General features: G+C 31.9%; 1 protein-coding gene across 1 annotated transcript; it reads left to right on the forward strand.

Moving 5' to 3' along the window:
* Nucleotides 1-21,755: 21,755 nt before the first annotated feature.
* LOC139841791 (uncharacterized) lies at nucleotides 21,756-22,610 on the forward strand. Its single transcript, XM_071831990.1, has one exon. It carries the CDS (start codon nucleotides 21,756-21,758, stop codon nucleotides 22,608-22,610), a length of 855 nt encoding a protein of 284 aa, XP_071688091.1.
* Nucleotides 22,611-23,402: the final 792 nt, after the last annotated feature.

The raw sequence follows: 23,402 nt of genomic DNA on the forward strand, positions 1-23,402 counted from the left end.
AAAGTGTCAACCAAAAGGTTGGTGAGTTCATTAGTTTATCATAATCATTTATTTCCATCATTTTAATAGACCACAAGAATTTCATTTACAGTTCTCATAAATATACGTCCCATGCATAGAGACAAAAATAATCATTCATATGGTGAACACCTGGTAACCGACATTAACTAGATACATATAAGAATATCCCCTATTATTCCAGGATCCTCCTTCGGACATGATATAAATTTCGAAGTACTAAAGCATCAGGTACTTTGGATGGGGTTTGTTAGGCCCAATAGATCTATCTTTAGGATTCGCGTCAATTAGGGTGTCTGTTCCCTAATTCTTAGATTACAGACTTTAATAAAAAGGGGCATATTCGATTTCGATAATTCAACCATAGAATGTAGTTTCAATTACTTGTGTCTATTTCGTCAAACATTTATAAAAGCGCATGTATTCTCAGTCCCAAAAATATAAAGGGTAAAAAGGCAAATGAAACTCACTCATATAAATATTGTAAAACAGTTATTAAAACAGTGCATGTATTCTCAGCCCAAAAATGTAATGAGTAAAAGGGAGCAAATGAAACTCACGCATATAAATATTGTAAAACAGTTATTAAAACCGTGCATGTATTCTCAGCCCAAAAATGTAATGAGTAACAGGGAGCAAATGAAACTCACCATACTGTATTTCGTAGTAAAAATACATATAACGTCATTGAACAAGTGCAAGGTTGGCCTCGGATTCACGAACCTAAATTAATTATATATATTTATGTGTTGGTCAATATTTGTCTAACAAATTAGGTCAAGTCATAGTGTACCACAATCCTAATGCTCGAGACTAATATGCAAAAGTCAACAAAAGTAAATTTGACTCAAAATAATTTCCAAAAATCTATACATGATTAATATATAGTTTAAATATCGTCGTTTTATATTTTTAAATATTTTTAAAAGATTTATTAGAGTAAATAATATAATTTATTTATTAATAAATAAAATTTTATATTAACTTTATATAATAAAATATACTTTTATATATATTAAGTAATAAAATTTATAGGGTTCATTTAATATCATAAAGATAATATGATAGGTATTATTAAAGTAAGTTATTACACATAGTAAAATATGTTGGTATCACATATTTATTTGATAAAATAATATCTATAATGATAGTAAGTAAAAGTTGTATTATTTTGTAATAATAATTATTATTATAAAAATATCAATATTTATAATTACTAAGATGACATTATGATAAAACGATAATTCTAATTATGATAACTTTAATATTTACGATAATTTTTAATATTATCTTTAAAATAATAATTCTATTTAAAATAATAACAATAATAATATTTTATAGTAACAATGACATTTCTATTAAAATAATAATTTTTGTTAAAATGATAGTTTTAATACTAACGATACTTTTAATAATAATAGTAATGATAAAAAATAATAAGAACGATAATTTTATCTAAATCAATATCTTATAATATTTTAATTTCATCATGATACTCTTACTCATTATTTCCTAATCGTTTCGTTTAATAGCTTTTAATCGTCTTTTATATCGTGTTCATAATAATGATAATAATAGTAATCAAAATAATTAGATGTTACAAATATTTGTTTTAGTTACACTAATATTAATAATGATAGTTACTATAACATTACTAACGATAATAATAATAATTATCTTAATGATAATATAGTAATAATAATAATAACAATAACAATAACCATTTTTAAATAATGATATATATATTAATAATGATAATAATAATAAAAATAATAATAATAATAATAATAATAATAATAATAATAATAATAATAATAATAATAATAATAATAATAATAATAATAATAATAATAATAATAATAATAATAATAATAATAATAATAATTGGATAATAATAATAATACTAATTATAACTTTAACGATAATAACGATAGTAATAATAAAAAAAATAACAATTTTTAATGATAAATCCCTTTTATTGATAAAGATAATAATAATGATAATAATAAGATAAAACTGGAACGACGATAAAAATGACGATAATAATAATCATTTTTAATAAAAATATTGAAAATTCAATTGATTATAACTTCTAATCCGTTCATCGAAACCATTCGATATCTAAAGGAAAAGTTCTTAATTTTTCGCTAGCTTTCCAAGGACATGCATATCTTATACCTTATCTCAACCGCAAGAGTAACTAATTCAAGATTCAACCTAACCTGTCTAAGGGCAATATCAAAAGTACAAGCATGTATAATCCTAAATACTCGAGCACTAGTCAGGGATACACTATTAGTATGTAAAAGTTAAATTATGAGTACTCACGTATCAATATTGAGATTCAATATTGCAGAAAAGGTACGTAGACGCAACGGAAATGATAAACACTATATTGACCTCGCGAGCATACCCATGAACCATACTCAATCACCTCCATAGCTATAACCCATAATTTCCTTAATCCTATCCTACTCGAAAAACAATTTCGAAATCACTCGGACAGCACTCCGTCGTAATATTTTATGTATACTAATAATATCTTGAAATAATACGGAGTAAATATAGATATGTAAATCGATTGAGAGAGTTTAGAGAAAAATATTTTCAAGTTTCTATGAAATAATGAAACCTATTGAATTCTATTTATAATAGATTTTTGAATTATTAAAGTGAATTATTAAAGTATGAATTATTAAAGTGAATTATTAAAGTATGAATTATTAAAGTAAATTATTAAAGTATGGATTATTAAAGTGAATTATTAAAGTATGAATTATTAAAGTGAATTATTAAAGTTAAAGTAAAGTAAAGGTAAAGTAAAGGTAAAGTTTAAGTATAGTAAAAGTATAAAACTATGTACGTATAATACGCGTATAAATATATATAATATTAATTTAAATCGTTATATATATATATATATATATATATATATATATATATATATATAATAAAATAAAATATAAATATCGTTATCTTTATCATTCTAGTTAAGTAATGAGTTGTCAAAAGTGGTTCTAGATATTTATAAAAGTTATATACATTTTAATAATAAAGTTCTTTTTAAACTGAAAATGTTTTTGTACGTTTGAAACTAAATAGATCAATCGAGTCTTTATGAGATTCAATCTTCCACTATCATTTTTCTAGTTCTCAATGATTGACAATTTGTTCTTATTTATAAATCACTTTACCATTTATTGTTAAAATGGAAAGATTTCTCAAATCAATGTGGGCCTTTCAACAGAGACTTGTAATCATAATTTAATATATCTGATAATTCAATCATTTGATCTTATCTTCTAATTCCATTGATAAACATTTTGAAACAGATACAATCATGTAAAGTATTTAATCTAATATTTTGTTTACGTTTCAAGTTATAATATATATACACATATACATATATAATCATATTCGTTTAATGGTTCGTGAATCGTTGGAACTTGGTCGAGGTTGAATGAATGTATGAACATAGTTTAAAATTCTTGAAATTTAACTTAACAAATATTGCTTATCGTGTCGGAAACATATAAAGATTAAAGTTTAAATTTGGTTGGAAATTTCCGGGTTGTCACACCTATAACCTATGATTTCGTATATATAATGTATTTAATCACTTTTTAAGGACTTAAATACATAAAACAATATAAGTATATTCACAAAAGATAGCTATATTTGAATTCTCATTCCGTTTCCTCAAGATTTCTATACGTATATCTAGGGTATATGTACCCGTATCATACCCAGCTTCTATATGTATTTACTATTAGTATATACACATCAAATCAACATCCTAATCAACATTATTACTGCCCTAGATATGAGGTAACTAGGATTTGTCAAGTAGCATGAATTATTAGTAAGAAAACAAAATTAGGAATCCTTTTCTTTCTTTATGAACTAAAAACGTTTTTATGAATGAACACCATTTCTTTACTCCATTTTCTCATACCTACACCCTCATTTCTCTCTCAAAATACTCCTAACTTCATACTTGATCATCTCCAAGCATTTTCCCCATCATTTAGCTTCAATTACAAGCCTTAAACACCATAAGAAAACTCTTTCAAGAACATATCAAAATAACCACCCATTTGAAGAAGTATACTTCCAACCTTTTGATCTAACTCCACCACTCTTTGATTCCAAGATTTTTTCTTATCTCTTACAGTAACTTTGTCCAAGTAACTTGAGGTAGTAACCTTGTTCATAATCTTGTTCGATTCATAATTATATAGCTATCTTATTTTATGTTGTAAAATTTTAACAAGAAGAACATAGTTTGAATGATTTCAAACTTGTTTGTAAACTAAATAGATCCTTCTAACTTAACTTTTAAAATACTTCAAGACCTGTAATATATCATAATGATATGCTAACTTAACAAGATATAACTTGGTTTTACAAAGAACACCTTAAAAACTGAATCTACGTCGTCGGAGTGCAACCGGGGGCTGTTTTGGGTTGGATAATTAAAAACCATCTTGAACTTTGAATTGGAAGTTCATGTTCTGGAAAAATGATATTTCTTATGAATATGTTAACACATAAAAATTTCATGGTTTAACTCAAAGTGTAAGTATTTTTAGAAAAATGATCATTAAATGTTATTTTTATGATGGAAAATGATCACTTTCATAAGTTTCACCAAAGTTTGACCTATAACCTATGATTTCGAATACAAACTAAGGTATTTTTAGTTCATATTCTTAAAATTTGACTCGATCCAAAGGAAGTGGCAAGTTGAACCAACAAAAACGGAGTTGTAATGAAGAAACTACGACTAAAACAAGATTGGATATCCGAAGCTAGTTTAGCTACGAAAATATTTGGAGAAAAAGTAAATTAATCATATCTTTTCTAATTAATATGATATTTTATATATAATTACTTATGATTTTATTTTATATATTTCAGGACCACCCGTAAACAACACGAGAAGATTAATCATAAGACCTCATGATTGTACGCAACATGTCATTTGACAACACGGTACTTTATGTACGCAACACGTCATTTGACAACATGGTACCATGGGTCGAGATTAATTATGATCAATACGAATACGATGGGGTCTTTATTTATTTTATTTAAGCAACTAATTGTGGACCACTAACATCGGACTGCTAACCACGGACTAAGAAAATATTAAAAGTATTAAAAGTATATATATATATATATATATATATATATATATATATATATATATATATATATATATATATATATATATATAACGATTAATTAAAAAGAAAATATGTTGATATATTATATATATGGTTAGGTTCGTGATATCTATCGGAGACCAAGTCGAATTAAATACCTTCAAGGCAAAACTGAGTTTCATTTGCTCCCTTTTTAATTGCTTTTGCAATATATATTTTTGGGCTGAAAATACATGCGCTGCTTTTATAAATATTTGCAAAATAGACACAAGTACTTAAAAATATATTCTACGTTGAGTTGTACCACTGGCATATTTCCCTGTAGCTTGGTAACTACTATTTACATGGGTATTGTAAACGTGAATCCTGTTGATAGATCTATCGGGCCTGACAACCCCAACCGGACTGGACGACCAGTATTTAACGGTTGCACAGTACTTCGTTTTGGTGACTACACTTGGTACGGTGTAGTGAGATTTCATAATAAATGGAATATGCGACGTTGATTAAATGTTAAGTATGGTTACCAAGTGCTCAACCACTTAGAATGCTTTACATACACTTGAGAGTATTATGTTTATGATTATGAAATCTTGTGGTCTATTAACATATTGAAATGATTGTTATGATAAACCTATGAACTCAGCAACCTTTTGGTTGACACTTTAAAGCATGTTTATTCTCAGGTACGAATTAAGTCTTCCGCTGTGCATTTGCTCAATATAAGGACATTACTTGGAGCCGATCATCGCAATGGGACCAAATGTTGATGACTTCGTCCAGGTGGATTAGGACGGGTCCTTTCAGACATCCTGTACATCCTACGTCCAAGTATAAATCTAAGAAAACTTCTATCATCTAACCTATCTACATCTACATTTAATACTATAGTACTCATAAGTTCGACACACCATTCCTTATATACAGGCCTACGAATGGTGAATAGACGTTCCCAATCAGTAAAAGAAGAACTGCCATACCTTTGAATCAGTAGCAGTCTAACACGGTCAGCTAGATGTACCGTTTCCAAAGGATTCCAATCAATTACCCTAGGCACCTCTACATCTTTCGTTACTAATTTGAATTTATTACTTTGATATGCCGGGTAATCTCTCCAGCTTCTATCGAATCTCAGATTAGGATGCAATGTATGTTCAGGAATCGTTGGGTATTCTACTGGCGGATGTATCTGAAATACTGTGAAGGCATCAACAAATTGTAGCGGATCATAATAAGGTACATGATGATCAGGTTGTTGTTGTGGTTCCTGTTGTTGTTCTTGTTCGGGTTCTGGCTCGTATTGCGGCTCATATTCTGGTTCAGGTTCTTGTTGTGGTTGTCTAGATGATGATGAAGCACCAGCAGTATCGATTTTCTGCAAAACACATTAAACACAAAATTTGTGCATCCAAATATGCATTAGTGTTAGCAAAATAACAACTTAAAACAATTACAATAACATGTTAAATCAAAATTAAACTTATACACATTTTCACAATTTTATTAATTCTACACTTTTTCAAATAAGCCTATATGAAAATGTATACAAAGTTCATAAGCATTTAACTCAAATAACATGTCAAAATAGTCATTACTAACAATTAAACAAGTCTCAAATGGCAATTATATCAAATTAATCAAGTTCATGAATTTTAGACTTAAAAAGTCTACTTTAATCTTCAAAAATCATGTTTATGATCAAAGTTTGGATCATTTAGCTACCTAAACATGTTACACTACTTAATTTAGCAACAATTCATAAGAAAAATCGGTCATAACCTGTTTATATCAAAAAGCCCCAAATTGCTCAAGAACACAAACCCTAGATTTCTAAAAATTTTGAAGTTTTTGGCTTCAAATCATGTTAAATAGCATCAATCTAGGTTATACATGCATAAAATACTAACAATTTAACACTATTTACACTAGAAATTAACAAAATCAAACTAGGTAAAATATTGGTAATTATCACAAAACTAGAAAATTTATGAGTTTAGGGGTGTAATTTTTACCTTTTTGTTGAAGAATCCGAACCTAGGCATGATTAGAGCGGATTGTAGAACGAAATTTGGTTGAATTTGGGTGAAAAATGGTGATTTTTGGGTGATGTGTGTATGTTTTCGTATGTGTGTGTGATGGTGAAATGGGACAGAGAACCAGCTCGCTGGTTCTTTTGTTCCTAACCTGATTTTTGCCTCCATGCGATCGCATGGAGGTGTAGTAGAAATCCCATGCGATCGCATGGGTCTGATTTTTTTTTTTTTTTTTTATAAAAACCTTACACTTTTTAAACATATAATTAAATTAAATTTTAAAAATTTGTTTCTTTTTAGGATGAGGGCGTTTCGGATCGTTGTCCTAGTCCGTTCCTCGACAAAATTTTAAAATTTGTCAATTTAAAGCGTGGTTTTAAAAATAAAGATTTTTGAGTTTTTTAATGTTTTTTGCATACTTTAATTCAATAAGATTAAAAATAATGATAATAAAAGTTCTCATCCCTCCCTTAGGTAGAGCAATTTCGGTTCAATGACCTAGTTTTCAACTCACGACGAATTTTAAAAATCATATTTTTAACTTAGCGAAATAAAGTAAATTTTTATTTTTAAATTCACACCAAACTTAAATTTAAAATGCATAAAATTAAAAATTAATATTATGAAAATTGAAAATTCACACCAAACTTTTATTATATTTTTGTTTTTATACATACAAACTTATATTAAAAATATTAATTTTTTTTAAATATTTACAAACTTAAATATATTAACCTTCTATATACTAAAAGTCATGCAAAATGTTGTAGTTTCAATTAAATCTTAATGTAGTTTTGTGTTTGTTTTCACATTACAAAAGGTCCTTCACCTTTGCGTATATTCCCACAAAGGTCCCCCAAGTTTACACTTTCTAAGGGGTAAAAAATGTAAATACATAATTTAATTAAAATATAAGAAACTAATTCCACCCGAAATTATAACGGCCCCTATCTTCTCACTGGGTGCGAGTTAAATTTTTCAGAGACCACCGTTCAACTCGGAAAAATCTTAGGAACCCAACGGGACTAACTATACACGAAACGGACACTTCTCAAAAAAAAGCTAAACACAACGACAACCCGTGTCTTTTCGCTCGGCACGAGTTAAATTTTTTCGACGGTAGTGTCAAACTCGGAATAATTTTATGAACAAAACGATACTAACTACGTTCGAAACGGACACTTTTTAAAAAACGCTAAACACAACGACAGCCCGTATCTTCCTGCTCGACACGAGTTAAATGTTTTCGCCAACACCATTAGGCTCGAAATAATTTTATCAACAAATCGAAACTTACTACGTTCGAACCAGAAAGATTTTAAAAAAGCTAAAGACGACGACACCAACAACGACGTATAACTCATGGTCTGTTTTCCCTTCTTTAAATAAACTGCGTTAAATATGAATGCGCCGACCGAAAGCCCCCGCCGCATCGCGTGGGCCGGTCCGGACTAGTTGATTAAAAAAAATTTACAATATTATTTTAATATTAATATTAAAATCAAAGTAAAAATAAAATTAAAAATCTTTTTGGTCTTTTATCCCACTTTAATCAATCAAATATTATCAAAAATATACGCCCCTCTTTTCGGTAAAGTAATTTTGGTATATTACCTAGTTTTACTCCTGACGAATTTTTGAAATATTTTGGGTTGATTGATTAAAGATATTTATACCTTAAGAATAAACGGTAAATTTCGCAGTGATGTAATAAATTTTTGTATGATATCAATAATTTCGGTCGCAAAACCTAATTTTATTGAGTATCAATTTAATACTTTATAGCGAACGATTTAGCATTTATTATCAAAAGGTTAAAAATAAAAAATAAAAATAAAAACTGTACATACCTACCTGTGAAATAGAATTTTCAGTGACCTGCTTTAGCCCACTCATAAGATAGTCGGACTAATTGGTTTTCCATAGCTACATAGGTGTAACCTCGAGCATTCAACGATTTTTCTTCGAAACATATGAACGGTCCTTCTCTTCATAAAGTAAAGAACTCGGTATTTGAATATGTTTGATTATTTGAACATTTACCTTCGTGTGACCATTTTCCGCATTTGTGACATCTTTCAAGGTGTCGTGCTCTTCTTTTCGCTGCGGATTTTGATTTTCCTTTACCAAAATGTAACTTATTATTTTCGTTCCTGGATTCTTTTCTTACTCCGTCCAATTTACCTATGATTAATGATACCAATTCACTTGGAAGGGTGTCATTATTACGTTTAGTGATCAAAGTGTCTAGCATTAGACCATGGTTTAGTTCACAGGAAGTCTTCATCTCGTAAAACCTAAAAAAATAAAAATTCAGAATGGGGGGAGAAGACTAGTTCTTTAGGGTCTGCTAGGGAAAGACCATTCAGATTCCATTCTCGAGAACTACACGAAAACAGAATATCTAACTCTAACAGAAATACATATTACCCTAAAAAGATTCGAACCTCCCCACACTTAGTTAGCTGTGGTGTTGAAATTGTGATTAACTTCGTTGTCAACTTCCATCGGATCATGTACGTAATGTTTAACTCTGTGACCATTAACCTTAAATTCAATCCCATTTGAATTTATTAACTCTATTGTTCCGTATGGGAAAACTCTTTTGACTATGAATGGTCCAGACCATCTTGATTTCAATTTTCCAGGAAATAGCTTGAATCTTGAATTGAAAAGAAAAACTCTATCTCCTTCTTTAAATTCTTTTGAACTTCTGATTCTTTTATCATGCCATTTCTTTGTTCTTTCCTTATAGATTAACGAATTTTCGTATGCTTCATGTCTCAATTCTTCTAATTCGTTTAGTTGGTTTAACCGTAGACGTCCAGCTTCATGTAAATCAAGATTACATGTCTTCAAAGCCCAAAATGCTTTGTGTTCAATTTCTACTGGAAAATGACATGCTTTTCCGTAAACTAGTTTGAAAGGTGTGGTTCCAATTGGAGTTTTGTAGGCTGTTCTAAAAGCCCAGAGTGCATCCTCCAATTTCATGGACCATTCCTTCGGATTTGATCCTACAGTTTTCTCTAGAATACGTTTTAATGCTCGGTTGGTATTTTCAACTTGTCCACTTGTTTGTGGATGATAAGCAGTTGAGATTTTATGAGTTACTCCATATCTTTTGAGAACTTTCTCAAGTTGATTATTATAAAAATGAGTACCCCGATCACTTATTAAAGCTTTCGGTTTTTCAAACCTTGCAAAAAGACGTTTTAAAAAGTTGACTACAACTTGTGCATTGTTAGTTGGGAGAGCTTGTACTTCCCCCCATTAAGATACATAATCAATGGCAACGAGAATGTAGAGATTATTATGAGATTTTAGAAATGGACCCATAAAGTCAATACTCCAAATGTCAAATACTTCACATACTTGAATGACATTTTGTGGTATTTCATCACGTTGACTTATTTTTCCGGCCCTTTGACAAGCATCACGGGATTTGCAAAGAAGGTGTGCGTTTTTGAAAATTGTAGGCCAATAGAATCCAGCATCGTAAACTTTTCTTGATGTGAGCTGAGGCCCATAATGCCCTCCTGTTGGTCCTGTGTGACAATGGTTTAAAATTTGATTATCTTCATCTCTGAATACACATCGGCGCATTATTCCATCGGGACAACTTTTAAACAAATGTGGATCATCCCAGAAATAGTGTTTTATATCACTAAAGAATTTTTTTCGTTTTTGGTACGATAATTCTTTTTCAAGGAATCCACATACTAAGTAGTTTGCATAGTCTGCAAACCATGGAATTTCATTATAATCTATCTTCAATAGATACTCATCAGGAAAGTTGTCTTGTATGGCTGATTCATTTAGAACTTCTAATTCAGGATTTTCAAGACGAGAAAGATGATCAGCTGCGAGATTTTCTGTTCCCTTTTTATCTCGGATTTCAATATCAAACTCTTGTAAGAGTAAGATCCAACGGATTAATCTTGGTTTGGCATCTTGTTTCGAAAATAGGTATCTAAGAGCAGAATGGTCAGTATAGACCACCGTTTTAGCTAGAACGAGATATGAACAAAATTTGTCAAAAGCAAAGACAATAGCAAGGAGTTCTTTTTCAGTAGTTGTGTAATTCGTTTGTGCTCCTTGTAACGTTTTACTAGCATAATATATAGGTTGAAATCGTTTTTCAATCCTTTGTCCTAAAACGGCTCCCATTGCAAAATCACTTGCATCGCACATTAGTTCAAACGGTAGATTCCAATTTGGAGTTATCATGATCGGCGCATTAGTGAGTTTTTCTTTAAGAATATTAAAAGATTTGATGCATTCATCTGAAAAGATAAATGGAGCATCTTTTTCTAGGAGTTTATTCATAGGAGTGGCAATTTTAGAAAATTCTTTTATGAAACGTCGGTAAAAACCGGCATGCCCTAGAAAACTCCTAACTCCTCTAACATTGGTGGGATGTGGAAGTTTAGCAATTACATCTACTTTAGCTCTATCCACTTCAATTCCTTCCTTTAAAATTTTATGACCAAGAACGACGCCTTCTTTAACCATGAAATGGCATTTCTCCCAATTAAGTACTAGATTTGATTGTTCGCATCTAATAAGCATTCGTTCAAGATTAACTAGACATGATTCAAATGTATCACCGAAGACTGAAAAGTCATCCATGAAAACTTCCATGCATTCTTCTATCATATCGTGAAAAATCGCCATCATGCACCTTTGAAAGGTTGCAGGGGCGTTGCAAAGTCCAAATGACATGCGTTTGTAAGCAAAAGTACCATAAGGGCACGTGAATGTGGTTTTCTCTTGATCTTCGGGTGCTATTGGAATTTGAAAGTATCCGGAGAAACCGTCAAGAAAACAATAGTAACTATTTCCAGCTAATCTTTCCAACATTTGATCAATGAAAGGTAAGGGAAAGTGATCTTTTCTGGTGGCGTCATTTAATTTTCTATAATCGATACAAACACGCCATCCTGTTACAGTCCTAGTAGGAATAAGCTCATTTTTCTCATTTGTGATGATAGTCATGCCACCCTTCTTAGGTACGCATTGAACTGGGCTTACCCATGGACTATCAGAAATTGGATAAATTAAACCTGCATCAAGCAGTTTAATAATTTCTTTCTTAATAACATCTTGCATATTAGGATTTAGTCTTCGTTGGCGTTGCACATACGTTTTATGACCTTCTTCCATAAGGATTTTATGTGTGCAATACGAAGGACTTATTCCTTTAATATCATGAATTTTCCATGCAATGGCTGGTTTATGACCTTTTAGCACAGAAATGAGTTGAGATTTTTCATTTTCAGTAAGAGAAGACGATATTATTACAGGTAATTCAGATTCACCATGTAAATAAGCATATTCCAAATGGTTTGGAAGTGACTTTAACTCTAATGTCGGTGGTTCTTCTATCGATGATTTATATCGATATCTGTCTTCTTATTTTAGCATTTGAATTTCTTCAGTTGTTGGTTCATATCCATTAGTCATAAGTGTAGCTAATATTTCAGTTTCATCAATTGGTTCAGTTCCTTCTCCTAAAGAACATTCTCCTGTTCCTTGTAATTCTGGAAATTCTTCTAACAATTCTGCATGTGAATCTATAGTTTGAATATAATAACATGTATCATCTGCAGATTGCGATTGTTACATTGCTCTATCAACAGAAAAGGTAACACTCTCGTCCTCTATACTTAGGGTCAGTTTCTTTCCAAACACATCTATTATTGCTTTAGCTTTGTTTAAGAATGGTCTTCCTAATATGAGAGGAACTCGAGAATCTTCTTCCATATCCAGAATAACAAAATCTACTGGAAATACTAAAGTACCAACTTTAACTAGCATGTTCTCCATTATCCCTCTAGGATATTTTACTAATCTATTGGCTAGTTGTATACTTATTCGTGTTGGTTTCAATTCTCCAAGGTCTAGTTTAGCGTATAGTGAATATGGCATTAGATTTATACTAGCACCTAAGTCTGCCAATGCTTCTATTGAACTAAGACTACCCAGAAAACATAGAATTGTGAAACTTCCTGGATCTGATAATTTTTCTGGTATCTTATTCAACAGCACTGCAGAACAATTAGCATTCATAGTAACAACCGAGAGTTCTTCCATTTTCTTTCTATTTGTGATTAGATCTTTCAAGAATTTAGCATATCTAGGCATTCCTGAAATCAAATCAATGAAAGGAAGATTTACATTTATTTGTTTAAACATATCCAAGAATTTGGATTGCTCAGCTCAAGTCTTTCTTTTCTCATTTTACTCGGGTAAGGAAGTGGTGGTTGGTATGGTTTAACATAAGGTTTAGCCTTAATTGTGTTATCTTCATTAACCTTTTCAACTACCGGTTTTGTTTCCTTATTTTGCTCAGGTTGTGGTTCTTGTGGAGTAGGAATAGCATCATCAGAAATTACAGGTATTTCAGGTGGTTTAAGTGTAATACCACTTCTTGTGGTAATGGCTTTAGCTGTTTCATTCCGGGGGTTAGAATTTGTATCACTAGGTAAACTTTCCGGTTTTCTTTCACCTATCAACCTTGCTAGGTTGCTTACTTCTTGTTCCAGATTTTGAATAGAAGCTTTTTGATTTCTAAATGCTTGAGCATTTTGTTCATTGGTTTGTATCTGAGATGTGAAAAACTGTGTTTGAGATTCAACTAGCTTTGACATCATATCTTCTAAATTTAGCTTTTTATCATCGGTTTGTGGTGGTTTGTTTTGAAAAATAGGTCTTTGCTGATTGTAAGTAATGTTGGATACTTGTTGATTGCTAGGACCATGTTGGTTGTTGTATGGAACATTTCGGTTATAATTCTGGTTTTGATTGTAGATTGGTCTTGGCTGTTGATAATTATTCTGATAATTATTTCCAGGCCTTTGGTTCATGTATGAAACATTCTCTCTTTGTTCCATTGTTAGTTCAATACTGAGACAATCTTTTGTCAAATGTGGTCCTCCACACTGCTCACAACTAATTCGTATTGAGTGGATATCTTTAGTCATCTTTTCCATTCGTCTCTCGACAGCATCTATCTTTGCGAAAATGGAATCTAAGTCATGGCTAGAATCGGCTCTAGCAGCTTTAGATGATCTAACGATATCTTTTTCTTGGTGCCACTCATGTGAGTGGGAAGCAGTGTTATCAATAATTTTATAAGCGTCAGTTGCGGTTTTCTTCATAATGGAACCGCCAGCTGCTATATCGATGTCTTTTCTTGTAGTGATGTTGCATCCTTGGTAGAATATTTGTACTATTTGACAGGTGTCTAAACCATGTTGCGGACATCCTCTTAATAATTTTCCAAATCTTGTCCACTCCTCATAAAGAGTTTCATTTGGCTTTTGTGTGAACGTAACTATTTCTCCTTGAAGTCTCACGGCTTTAGATGCCGGAAAGAATTGTTTAAGAAATTATTCAACTAAAACATCCCATGTATCAATCGCCCCTTCGGGTAACGATTCTAACCACTCTTTGGCTTCTCCCTTTAAAGTCCAGGGAAATAACATGAGATATATTTATTCATCCTCAACTTCTCTTATTTTGAATAAAGTGCAGATCCTATTAAATGTACGAAGATGTTCTTTTGGATCTTCCTTCGGCGCACCACTAAATTGGCATTGATTAGTTACCATGTGTAGGATTTGTCCTTTAATTTCATAATCTGGTGCATTAATGTCTGGTTGAGTAATTGCGTGACATTGGCCAGTGCGTTTAGCTCGCATTCGGTCTTCCATACTTAGAGGTTCCAGATTCTCCGTGATTGAATTTGTTGAATCTGAATCACTATAGGATTCTGATTTAATGGTTGGTTCCTCAATAATCTCTGTTTGAATGATTGGTGGTTCCGGAGGAAAGATTAATGGTTCAGGATCTCTGAATTGTCCCTGAATATCCTCCGGATTCTCAATTATTAGGTTGGGTTCAAAAAATGGATTATCGGAAATTTGAATTGGAGTACTTGGTCGACTGGACGACGATTCTAAAGAAAAATCAATAGCGACAATATTTGCTAGATGTCTTAATCGAGTTACAGGTGGTGAACATACAAAAGGTGGTGAACGTTTTTCTCGGTGCATTCACTGAATATCCTATTAGTTATAAAAGATAAAAATTATATAAGTTATCAAATTAATAGACTTTTCTGCTTTTGCCCACGTTTCGAATAGCCAATAGATGCAGCAGGGAGCCAGAACCCTTTAAATCGGAAGCTCACAACTCAGCCACTAACAAATCCAACTATTACTACGAAGCAGAAAATTTGGATGTCTATCAATTTAACTGCTTAAAATAATTTTTCGTTGAAATTTAATGAAATTTTAGAGAAGAAATAGAAAAAAATCTAAGTCCTAAAAACTAGAGCGGCGAAAAATAAAAAAGAAAAAGAGCGCGTCGAAAAATGTCGACAAATAAATAGTCGAAAAATAATAAAAAGAACGTAGCGCGTCGAAACTTAAAAAAGAACTAAAAACTAAGAATTAAAAGTTGCGTCTAAAAATATTAAAGCTTAAAAGAAATATTATATCTCAAATGGCAATAACTTAAAAAGGTACTAAAATATAAAAACGGCGTCGCAAAATTCTAAAGCACCTAAATCTTAGTCTAAAGAAAAATCACTTAAGGGATTTTACGACAAAGCCTAAAAATCTAGAAATAAAAATAACTATGGCAAAAACTATGACTTAAAACTAAATACGAGCGAAAAAAAATATTACGCTAAAACAAACAAAAAGATACAAAATATAAAAATAAACTTAAAGTTGTAAAAAGTACAATTTTAAAAAAAAATTATTTTTATATTATTTATTTTATAAAACTATTAATTTTAAAACTAATAAAACTAAATTAAAACTAAATAATACAAAATAATAAAATTAAAACTAAATAATATAATAATTATACCCTAATTAGGGTTTAATAATAATTATAATAATTATTACTCCGTAATTAATGTTGTACGAGAATCAATTAGGGATTGTCAGGCATGTTCATGCGATCGCATGGCTTCGAATTCCAGGCCTTGTATTGGGCTGCTACAGTGTTCAGGCCCGAATGTTTTATTATTATTATTATTATTATTTTTCTGTTTTAAGATTATATAAAATATATATATATAACTTAAATACAAATTTAATTTTAAAAACTAAAATAAAAAATACTTTTTAACTTTATATATATTTAACAACTCTTAAAAACAAATATATAGATTTTTTATATTTTCTTTTTATATTTTTGGTTTTTAATATTTAAAACGTATATTTTTTTTATACAAAGAACTTAAAAAAAATCTTTTTTTTAATATATATAGCGTTTCGCTTCCGGCGTTTTAGTGTCCCCGGCAGCGGCGCCAAAAATACTTGATGTGTGCGAGGTGTACTAGGAAATAGTATTAATTTTTACAAGGAAATACTATTAAATACGATACAATTTTACACAAGTTATTTATTTATTTATAGAGTGGATATACCTAAACCTTGCTACAACACTTATAGGCAGTGTACCTAATCGTACAGTAGTGTAGTTTTTAGTAAGTTCGGTTCGTTCCACAGGGATCTTTTAAAAAAGCTTTACGCTATATTTTTTAAAAACTATATTTGTAAAAATACAAAAAAATATATAAGTAATATTATTATTATAAAAAGGGGGTTTTTACCGTTTAATGACCGGTTTGTCGATTTTAAACCTTAAGTCGCAGTTAAAACCTAATGTAAAATATTAAAAATAAATATAACTTAATTTAAAGCGTAAATTAAATAACGATAATGAAATTGCGATAAATAAAAGTGCGATAAAATAAAATTGCGATAATTAAAGAGTACGATAATTAAAAGTACAATTAAATACAATGACAATAAATAAAAGTGTGATAATTAAAAGTGCAATTAAATATGAAATAAAAGAATTATGCTTATTTAAACTTCCGTAATCATGATGTTTGACGTGTTGTTTTTAGTTTATTCCCATGGGTTAATTGTCCTTTGTCCTGGATTATTCGATATGTCCATACGGATTTGTCCATAATAGTCCATCAATCATAATCATAAAGTGCGAAAGTCTTCATCAAATTATTCTTATTCCCGAAGTCAAATATTCCAACTAATTAGGGACTTAAACTGTAACAAGGTCTTAATACTTTGTTTAGTAATTACACCAGGATATCGACTGCGTGTAACCCAAGGTTTTAATACTTTGTTAACAATTACGCCAAGTGTCCTTGTACATAATTTACCCCTGTTTTAATAAGTCTATTAACTATTAATCCATTCCCGTGTCCGGTTAAATTAACGATTATTTGTACATATAAATATCCCGCCCATCGTGTCCGATCGAGTGTATATGGTTATTTATAGGCAAGTCCAATTGTAAATCTTTATATTAAATTAACAAACTATCATTTAATTAAACAAATATAAAGCCCAACATCATGATTACTTCGTCTTAAATTAGCATAATAATAACTTAGCTACGAGACATTAAATTAAAAATAACATTAACCATAACTTACATTGATTAAAAATAGCGTAGCGTTACACGGACATAATTTCGACTTACACCCTTACAACATTCGCTAACATACCCTTATTATTAGAATTAAAATTAAAATTATAATATATATATATATATATATATATATATATATATATATATATATATATATATATATATATATATATATATATATATATATATGTTTACGTTGAGAGAAAGGAAAGAAAAAGATGGTTAAAATCATCACCAAACTGCCAAATTTATAGGACCTGAGCTGAAAAAGTGTGCCATGCGATCGCATGGCTTTTGTGCCTCCAGGCCATGCGATCGCATGGAGGTAGGTACCAGCTCACATGTTTTTGTTCCCAAGCTTGTCGACGTTTTAATAAATAAATATAATATATAAATAATTATAAGAATTATTTAAATATTATATTATATTTATGTGCATAGTTGATTTGTAATTTTTAGTCCGTTACGTCGAGCGTTGAGAGTTGACTCTGGTCCCGGTTCCGGATTTTCGAACGTCCTTGCGTACAATTTAATATCTTGTATTTTGCTTTTCGCGTCTTATACTCTTGTAATTTTGAGACGTTTCTCATCAATAATTTGAACCACTTTGATTGTATTTTGTACTTTTGAGCTTTTTGGTCATTTGCGTCTTCAATTCGTCGAATCTGTCTTTTATCTTCAACTTTTATTATTTAAACGAATATCACTTGTAAATAGAACAATTGCAACTAAAAGCTTGTCTTCCTTGAGGGATAATGCTATTAAATATATGTTCGTTTTTAGCATTATCAAACAACGTCTCGATTCTCTAGGTTGTCCTAAAAATGACTCAAAGGTGGCACATAGTCAACCTTCAGTTTCTTCTAAGGAGAAGAAACTAACTAATACCCGTTCGGTAATAGTCATTGAGTCATCACCTAAACCTAGTGGGAAAGCACTCATTCCATTCCCGGGCCGTCTCAAGCAAAGACATAACAAGATGAATTCTTTCAAGCTTGGCGGTAAATTTTGAACACTGTGTCCAAAAATCCTCATAGTAAGAAGTATTTTAGGAAACTCCTATCAACCAAGGATAAGGTACCCGAAGTACCCAATGTCCCACTGAATGTGGATTGTTCGGTCATTCTCTTAAATACTATTCCTGAAAAACTAGGGGATACCGGACGATTTACCCTTGTTCTATCTACCAATCTGGTACTATCTATTCTCTGGCTGACCTTGGTGCCAGCATCAATCTCATGCCCTACTCACTATTCGAGAAACTCAAAATTGGAAACCTTAACCCTACCAAAATGAGCATCCAACTAGCTGACAAATCCACTAGATATCCGAAGGGAATCGCTGAGAACGTCATGGTTAAGGTCGACAAATTCCTTTTTCTGACCGAATTTGTGGTTATGGATTTTAAAGAAGACGTGAAAACCCCTATCATCTTAGGAAGGCCTTTCGTGAATACAGCCAAAGCGATCGTTGACTTGTATTCACATACTATCACCTTGAGAGCCCGTAGAGAAGAGGTCACTTTCACGATCGACAAGTCTGTATGTCCTTCTGATGGGAACGACGAAATAAATACCATCTCCACTAGGAAAGTCACCTTTTATTCCAAGAATGAGGAGAAGAAGATAGAAGTAGAAGACAAGAAGAATAACCACTCACACCAACTCAATCTTCACTTCCACCTTATTTTGATCTTTTAATGACTAGAGAGAATTTGTTCTAGAATAACTCTCTGAACCAATTATACTTAAGCTCCCGACCAAAGTGACGAGGAGGTGGATGAAGAAATTTAAATGGAAAGCCCGGATAAGAAGAAAGAGATGGAGGATTCTAGCACCGAAATAGTTGTTAATGTTGCTACCATATTGGAGACGTCAATGGATATCGTCCCACCTCCATCCTTAGAGTACAACATCATGACCAACCAAAAGTCACTTAGAAGAAAGACGGGTTTTGCGTCAGGGCTACCCTATAAACCATTACTCAAATACATAATGACATACACATCATTGAGTGATGAGGACTCGTTTGACTAACCCGCACAAATCAAGGATGTAAAAGAAGTTGATAGCTTTGTTATACCTCAATTTAAACAAAGCATTCACTTCAAACCACCTTCTCTTCTCATCGGTAGCCGACTAGATTTTCTGAGATATAAGGCTAGAGTCAGGCTCGTGACTCGAACAAAAACAAGCGCTTTTCGGGAGGCAACCCGTGTGTTTATTTTTTTATAGCTTTAGTAGTAGTTAGATTAGGATAATTAGGTTAATTAGGTTAATTGAATAAGTGAAAAGTGAAACTTAAAATAAAATTTTCAACGTTTCTTAGCACGAATTCATTTCTCCTACTTGTCTTGGGCATAAGTGAATTAATTGCTATATTATTTCAAAAGTTTTAAAATTAAAGGCAGTCAACACTTTAAGTGTGGGATTAAGTTTTTTTAGTCATACACTGATTTGTTGAATTTTAAAATAAATAATAAAAAAAAAACCTAATTTTGAAACTCTCCAGTTTTCAAATAACTTTTTCATCAAAACGCAAATCAGTGAGTCTATGGCCTAAAGCTGAATCACCTGTCTAGGTTTAATCTTTTCTATTTTTACAAGTAATAGACAGTTATTGATGCCTGTGGCGAAGACTCTTTGAATAATGATGAAACGACAAGGAAACCCGTTGATTATTTCATTGTAAGTTATTGGTGAATGGTGTATGGAGGATGAGAACGCCCTAATAAGCTCAAGTAAACTTCAAGAAAACTGATTCAAATCCAGCACAAGATGGTTCCAACTCAGTCTACCTTCAGATCCTCGGCTCACAGCCACACCCAAGGGGAGTTATTCATTTCTTTTTCTTCGTTTATTAATTTTGCTTCGTTATATCCTTAAACTATACCCTATCCTAAGCTTATCAATAAGTGTGGGATTCCAACCCAATATTGAGCTTAGATACATTTTCTGACATGTTCAAACTCCAAGTGTGGGATTTTAGGTCCCTAAAATCTAAGAATGAACATTAGGGACAATGCTCCTCTAAGTGTGGGATAGCGGTGTAGTACACTGAAATTAGCTATGGGATGCTCGAAAAATGTTCTAAACTTAAAATTTTACCAAGCTTTTCGAGTATACCTACTATTTAGATTCTTTGTCCTCAACGTTAATTTTTCAAAAATTTTGGCTAAATTATACTTTCTGAAAAAGTACTTTCGAAAATCAAGCGTGTTTGTTCTAATATTAAGACAAATGAGGACATAAATCTTCTTAAGGATGAAATGATTCTCTAAAAGAGCATTGCATGACTATGCATTATCAACCCGATATAATTGTTCTGAGGCACCCCAAAAATGGCCCAATAAGCATTCATTTTTAATGCTTCACTATCTTTTTCGTTAGGAGTGCCGATGTTAGCATTTAGAGTTAGAACTTGACCTTGACATACATTTCGAGGCTAATGGTGTATCCTAGGGGATACACGCATAAAAACACCATTTTATACAGAAGAATGGATCAAAATGCACAAAAGATAACAAAATTTGGCAGTTTTCATTATTTGCCGCCCAGCGTTTAGCAGGCCGCCCAGCGTCATGCGTAAGCCCTGTAGGCAGCTTCAATGCTTAAGCCCTTTTACTCAGCGCGTGAATGACACTCAGCCACGTCAGCACACGCCACCGACCTTCCGGATACTTCGCATAACAGAATTAATCAGCGATTAACACATGTATCTCGAGAATTTCGGACATTCTACGCCTATAAATAGACCCCCTGGGTTACCATATTTCACATGGGAACTTCAGTCAGAGATAAGTACACTTTCTCTCTCACACAGTTCTTTCTCACTCTAAATTCACATTAGCCGCTTAGCAATAATACGCTAGACGGATCAATTACATATTGATCCCCAGATTGATTGAGGCCACCCCACGGATCTCTCATCCATTTTCCGAGTCTGCAAAGATTATTTCTCGAGGGCAAACATTAATTAACATCATACGCCACATGCTAAGCAGCTATTGTCTTGTACTGGTACCTTACAACCGTTATACGGAAAATTGTATCAACAAATGGCGCCATCCGTTCTAAAGGATCACTCAACTCTTAAGAGCACCAAAAGGCGTAATCGCAAGATAACACCTATTGAAGCAAACATGATACACTCATGGCAAGCTATACAACGAAGGAAAGCAGAAGCATTAGAAGATTGGAAACAGGAATTGATTGCTTTTCCTTCCATGTTTAACACTAATCCATCTGATGCTCCTGTAGTGATTGAAGCCCGAATAGCAAATTTCATTGTTGGGGGAATATATACTGATACAGGAGTAGGAGCAAATATCATGTATGAGCATTGTTTTGAACAATTACCAGAAAGAGTTAAGGAGAAGTTGAAAGACATGTTTGTTCCCTTAGCAAGTTTTGCTAATGATCCGTCATGGTCAGAAGGAAGCATAGTGTTAGAAGTAGTCTTGGGAAAAACACCATTCAAACGAACAACTCATATTGAGTTTTTAGTTGTCAAAGCAAATTCACAGTATAATGTCATTTTAGGTCGATCAGCTATGATGACATTTGGAGCTGTGACGTCAACGGTGTACGAAATGATGAAATTTCCCACACCGGCTGGTATCGCCACGCTATACGCTGAACGGAGAAGAGCAATAGAATGTGTGCAAATAAACAGAACAGATGTTAACCCAATTGTACATGAAGATGGTTCAGTGTCGCCAAATCCAGAATTTCCAGATCAGAAAATTATCATTGAAAACACAATAGCAAAAGAAACAAAGAAAAAACTTTACAAAATCTTAGCAACCAATTTATATGTTTTTGCGTGGCAAGATTCTGATTTGACTGGAGAACCATGTCATGTAGCTGAACATAGGCTTGGTGTGAATCCTAATATCCCACCAGTATTGTAAAGACCCGTCCTTATCCATCTGGACAGAGTCTTCAACATTTGGTTCCATTGCGATGATCGACTCCAAGTAATGCCTTTAGTATGAGCTAATGCACAGCGGAAGACTTAATTCGTACCTGAGAATAACATGCTTTAAAACGTCAACATAAAGTTGGTGAGATATATAGGTTTGATGCTAGCAGCGTTATAACAATGGACCATAAGATTTCATATGTAAACATTTTAATAAAAATATTCTAAGTGGTTGAGCACTTGGTAACCATACTTAACATTTAATCACGTCGCATATTCCCTTTATTATGAAATCTTACTACACTGTACCAAGTGTAGTCACGAAACGAAGTACTGTGCAACCGTTGAATACTGGTCGTCCAGTCCGGTTGGGGTTGTCAGGCCCGATAGATCTATCAACAGGATTCGCGTTTACAATACCGCTGTAAATAATAGTTACCAAGCTACAGGGAAGTATGTCAGTGGTACAACTCAACGTAGAATATATTTTTCAGTTACTTGTGTCCATAACGTAAATCATTTATAAAAACAGCGCATGTATTCTCAGCCCAAAAATATTTAGAGTTTAAAAGGGACTATATACTCACCTAATGTATTTTGTAGTAAAAATACATATAACATCATTGAACACGTATAAGGTTGGCCTCGGATTCACGAACCTATATCAGGTATATATATTAATATATATAATCGTAATCAAACTAATTTAGATATTATTATTGATTGTTATTTTAGTATCTTGTACGTTTCATTAATAACTAAGTTAACTATATTTACTTTT

This window comes from Rutidosis leptorrhynchoides, chromosome 4, assembly GCF_046630445.1.
Source record: "Rutidosis leptorrhynchoides isolate AG116_Rl617_1_P2 chromosome 4, CSIRO_AGI_Rlap_v1, whole genome shotgun sequence".
Taxonomy (NCBI): domain Eukaryota; kingdom Viridiplantae; phylum Streptophyta; class Magnoliopsida; order Asterales; family Asteraceae; genus Rutidosis; species Rutidosis leptorrhynchoides.

Bases quoted from the DNA above. Each gene is read 5' to 3' on its own strand.
- LOC139841791 (XM_071831990.1), top strand. From the start codon at position 21,756: ATGGCGCCATCCGTTCTAAAGGATCACTCAACTCTTAAGAGCACCAAA.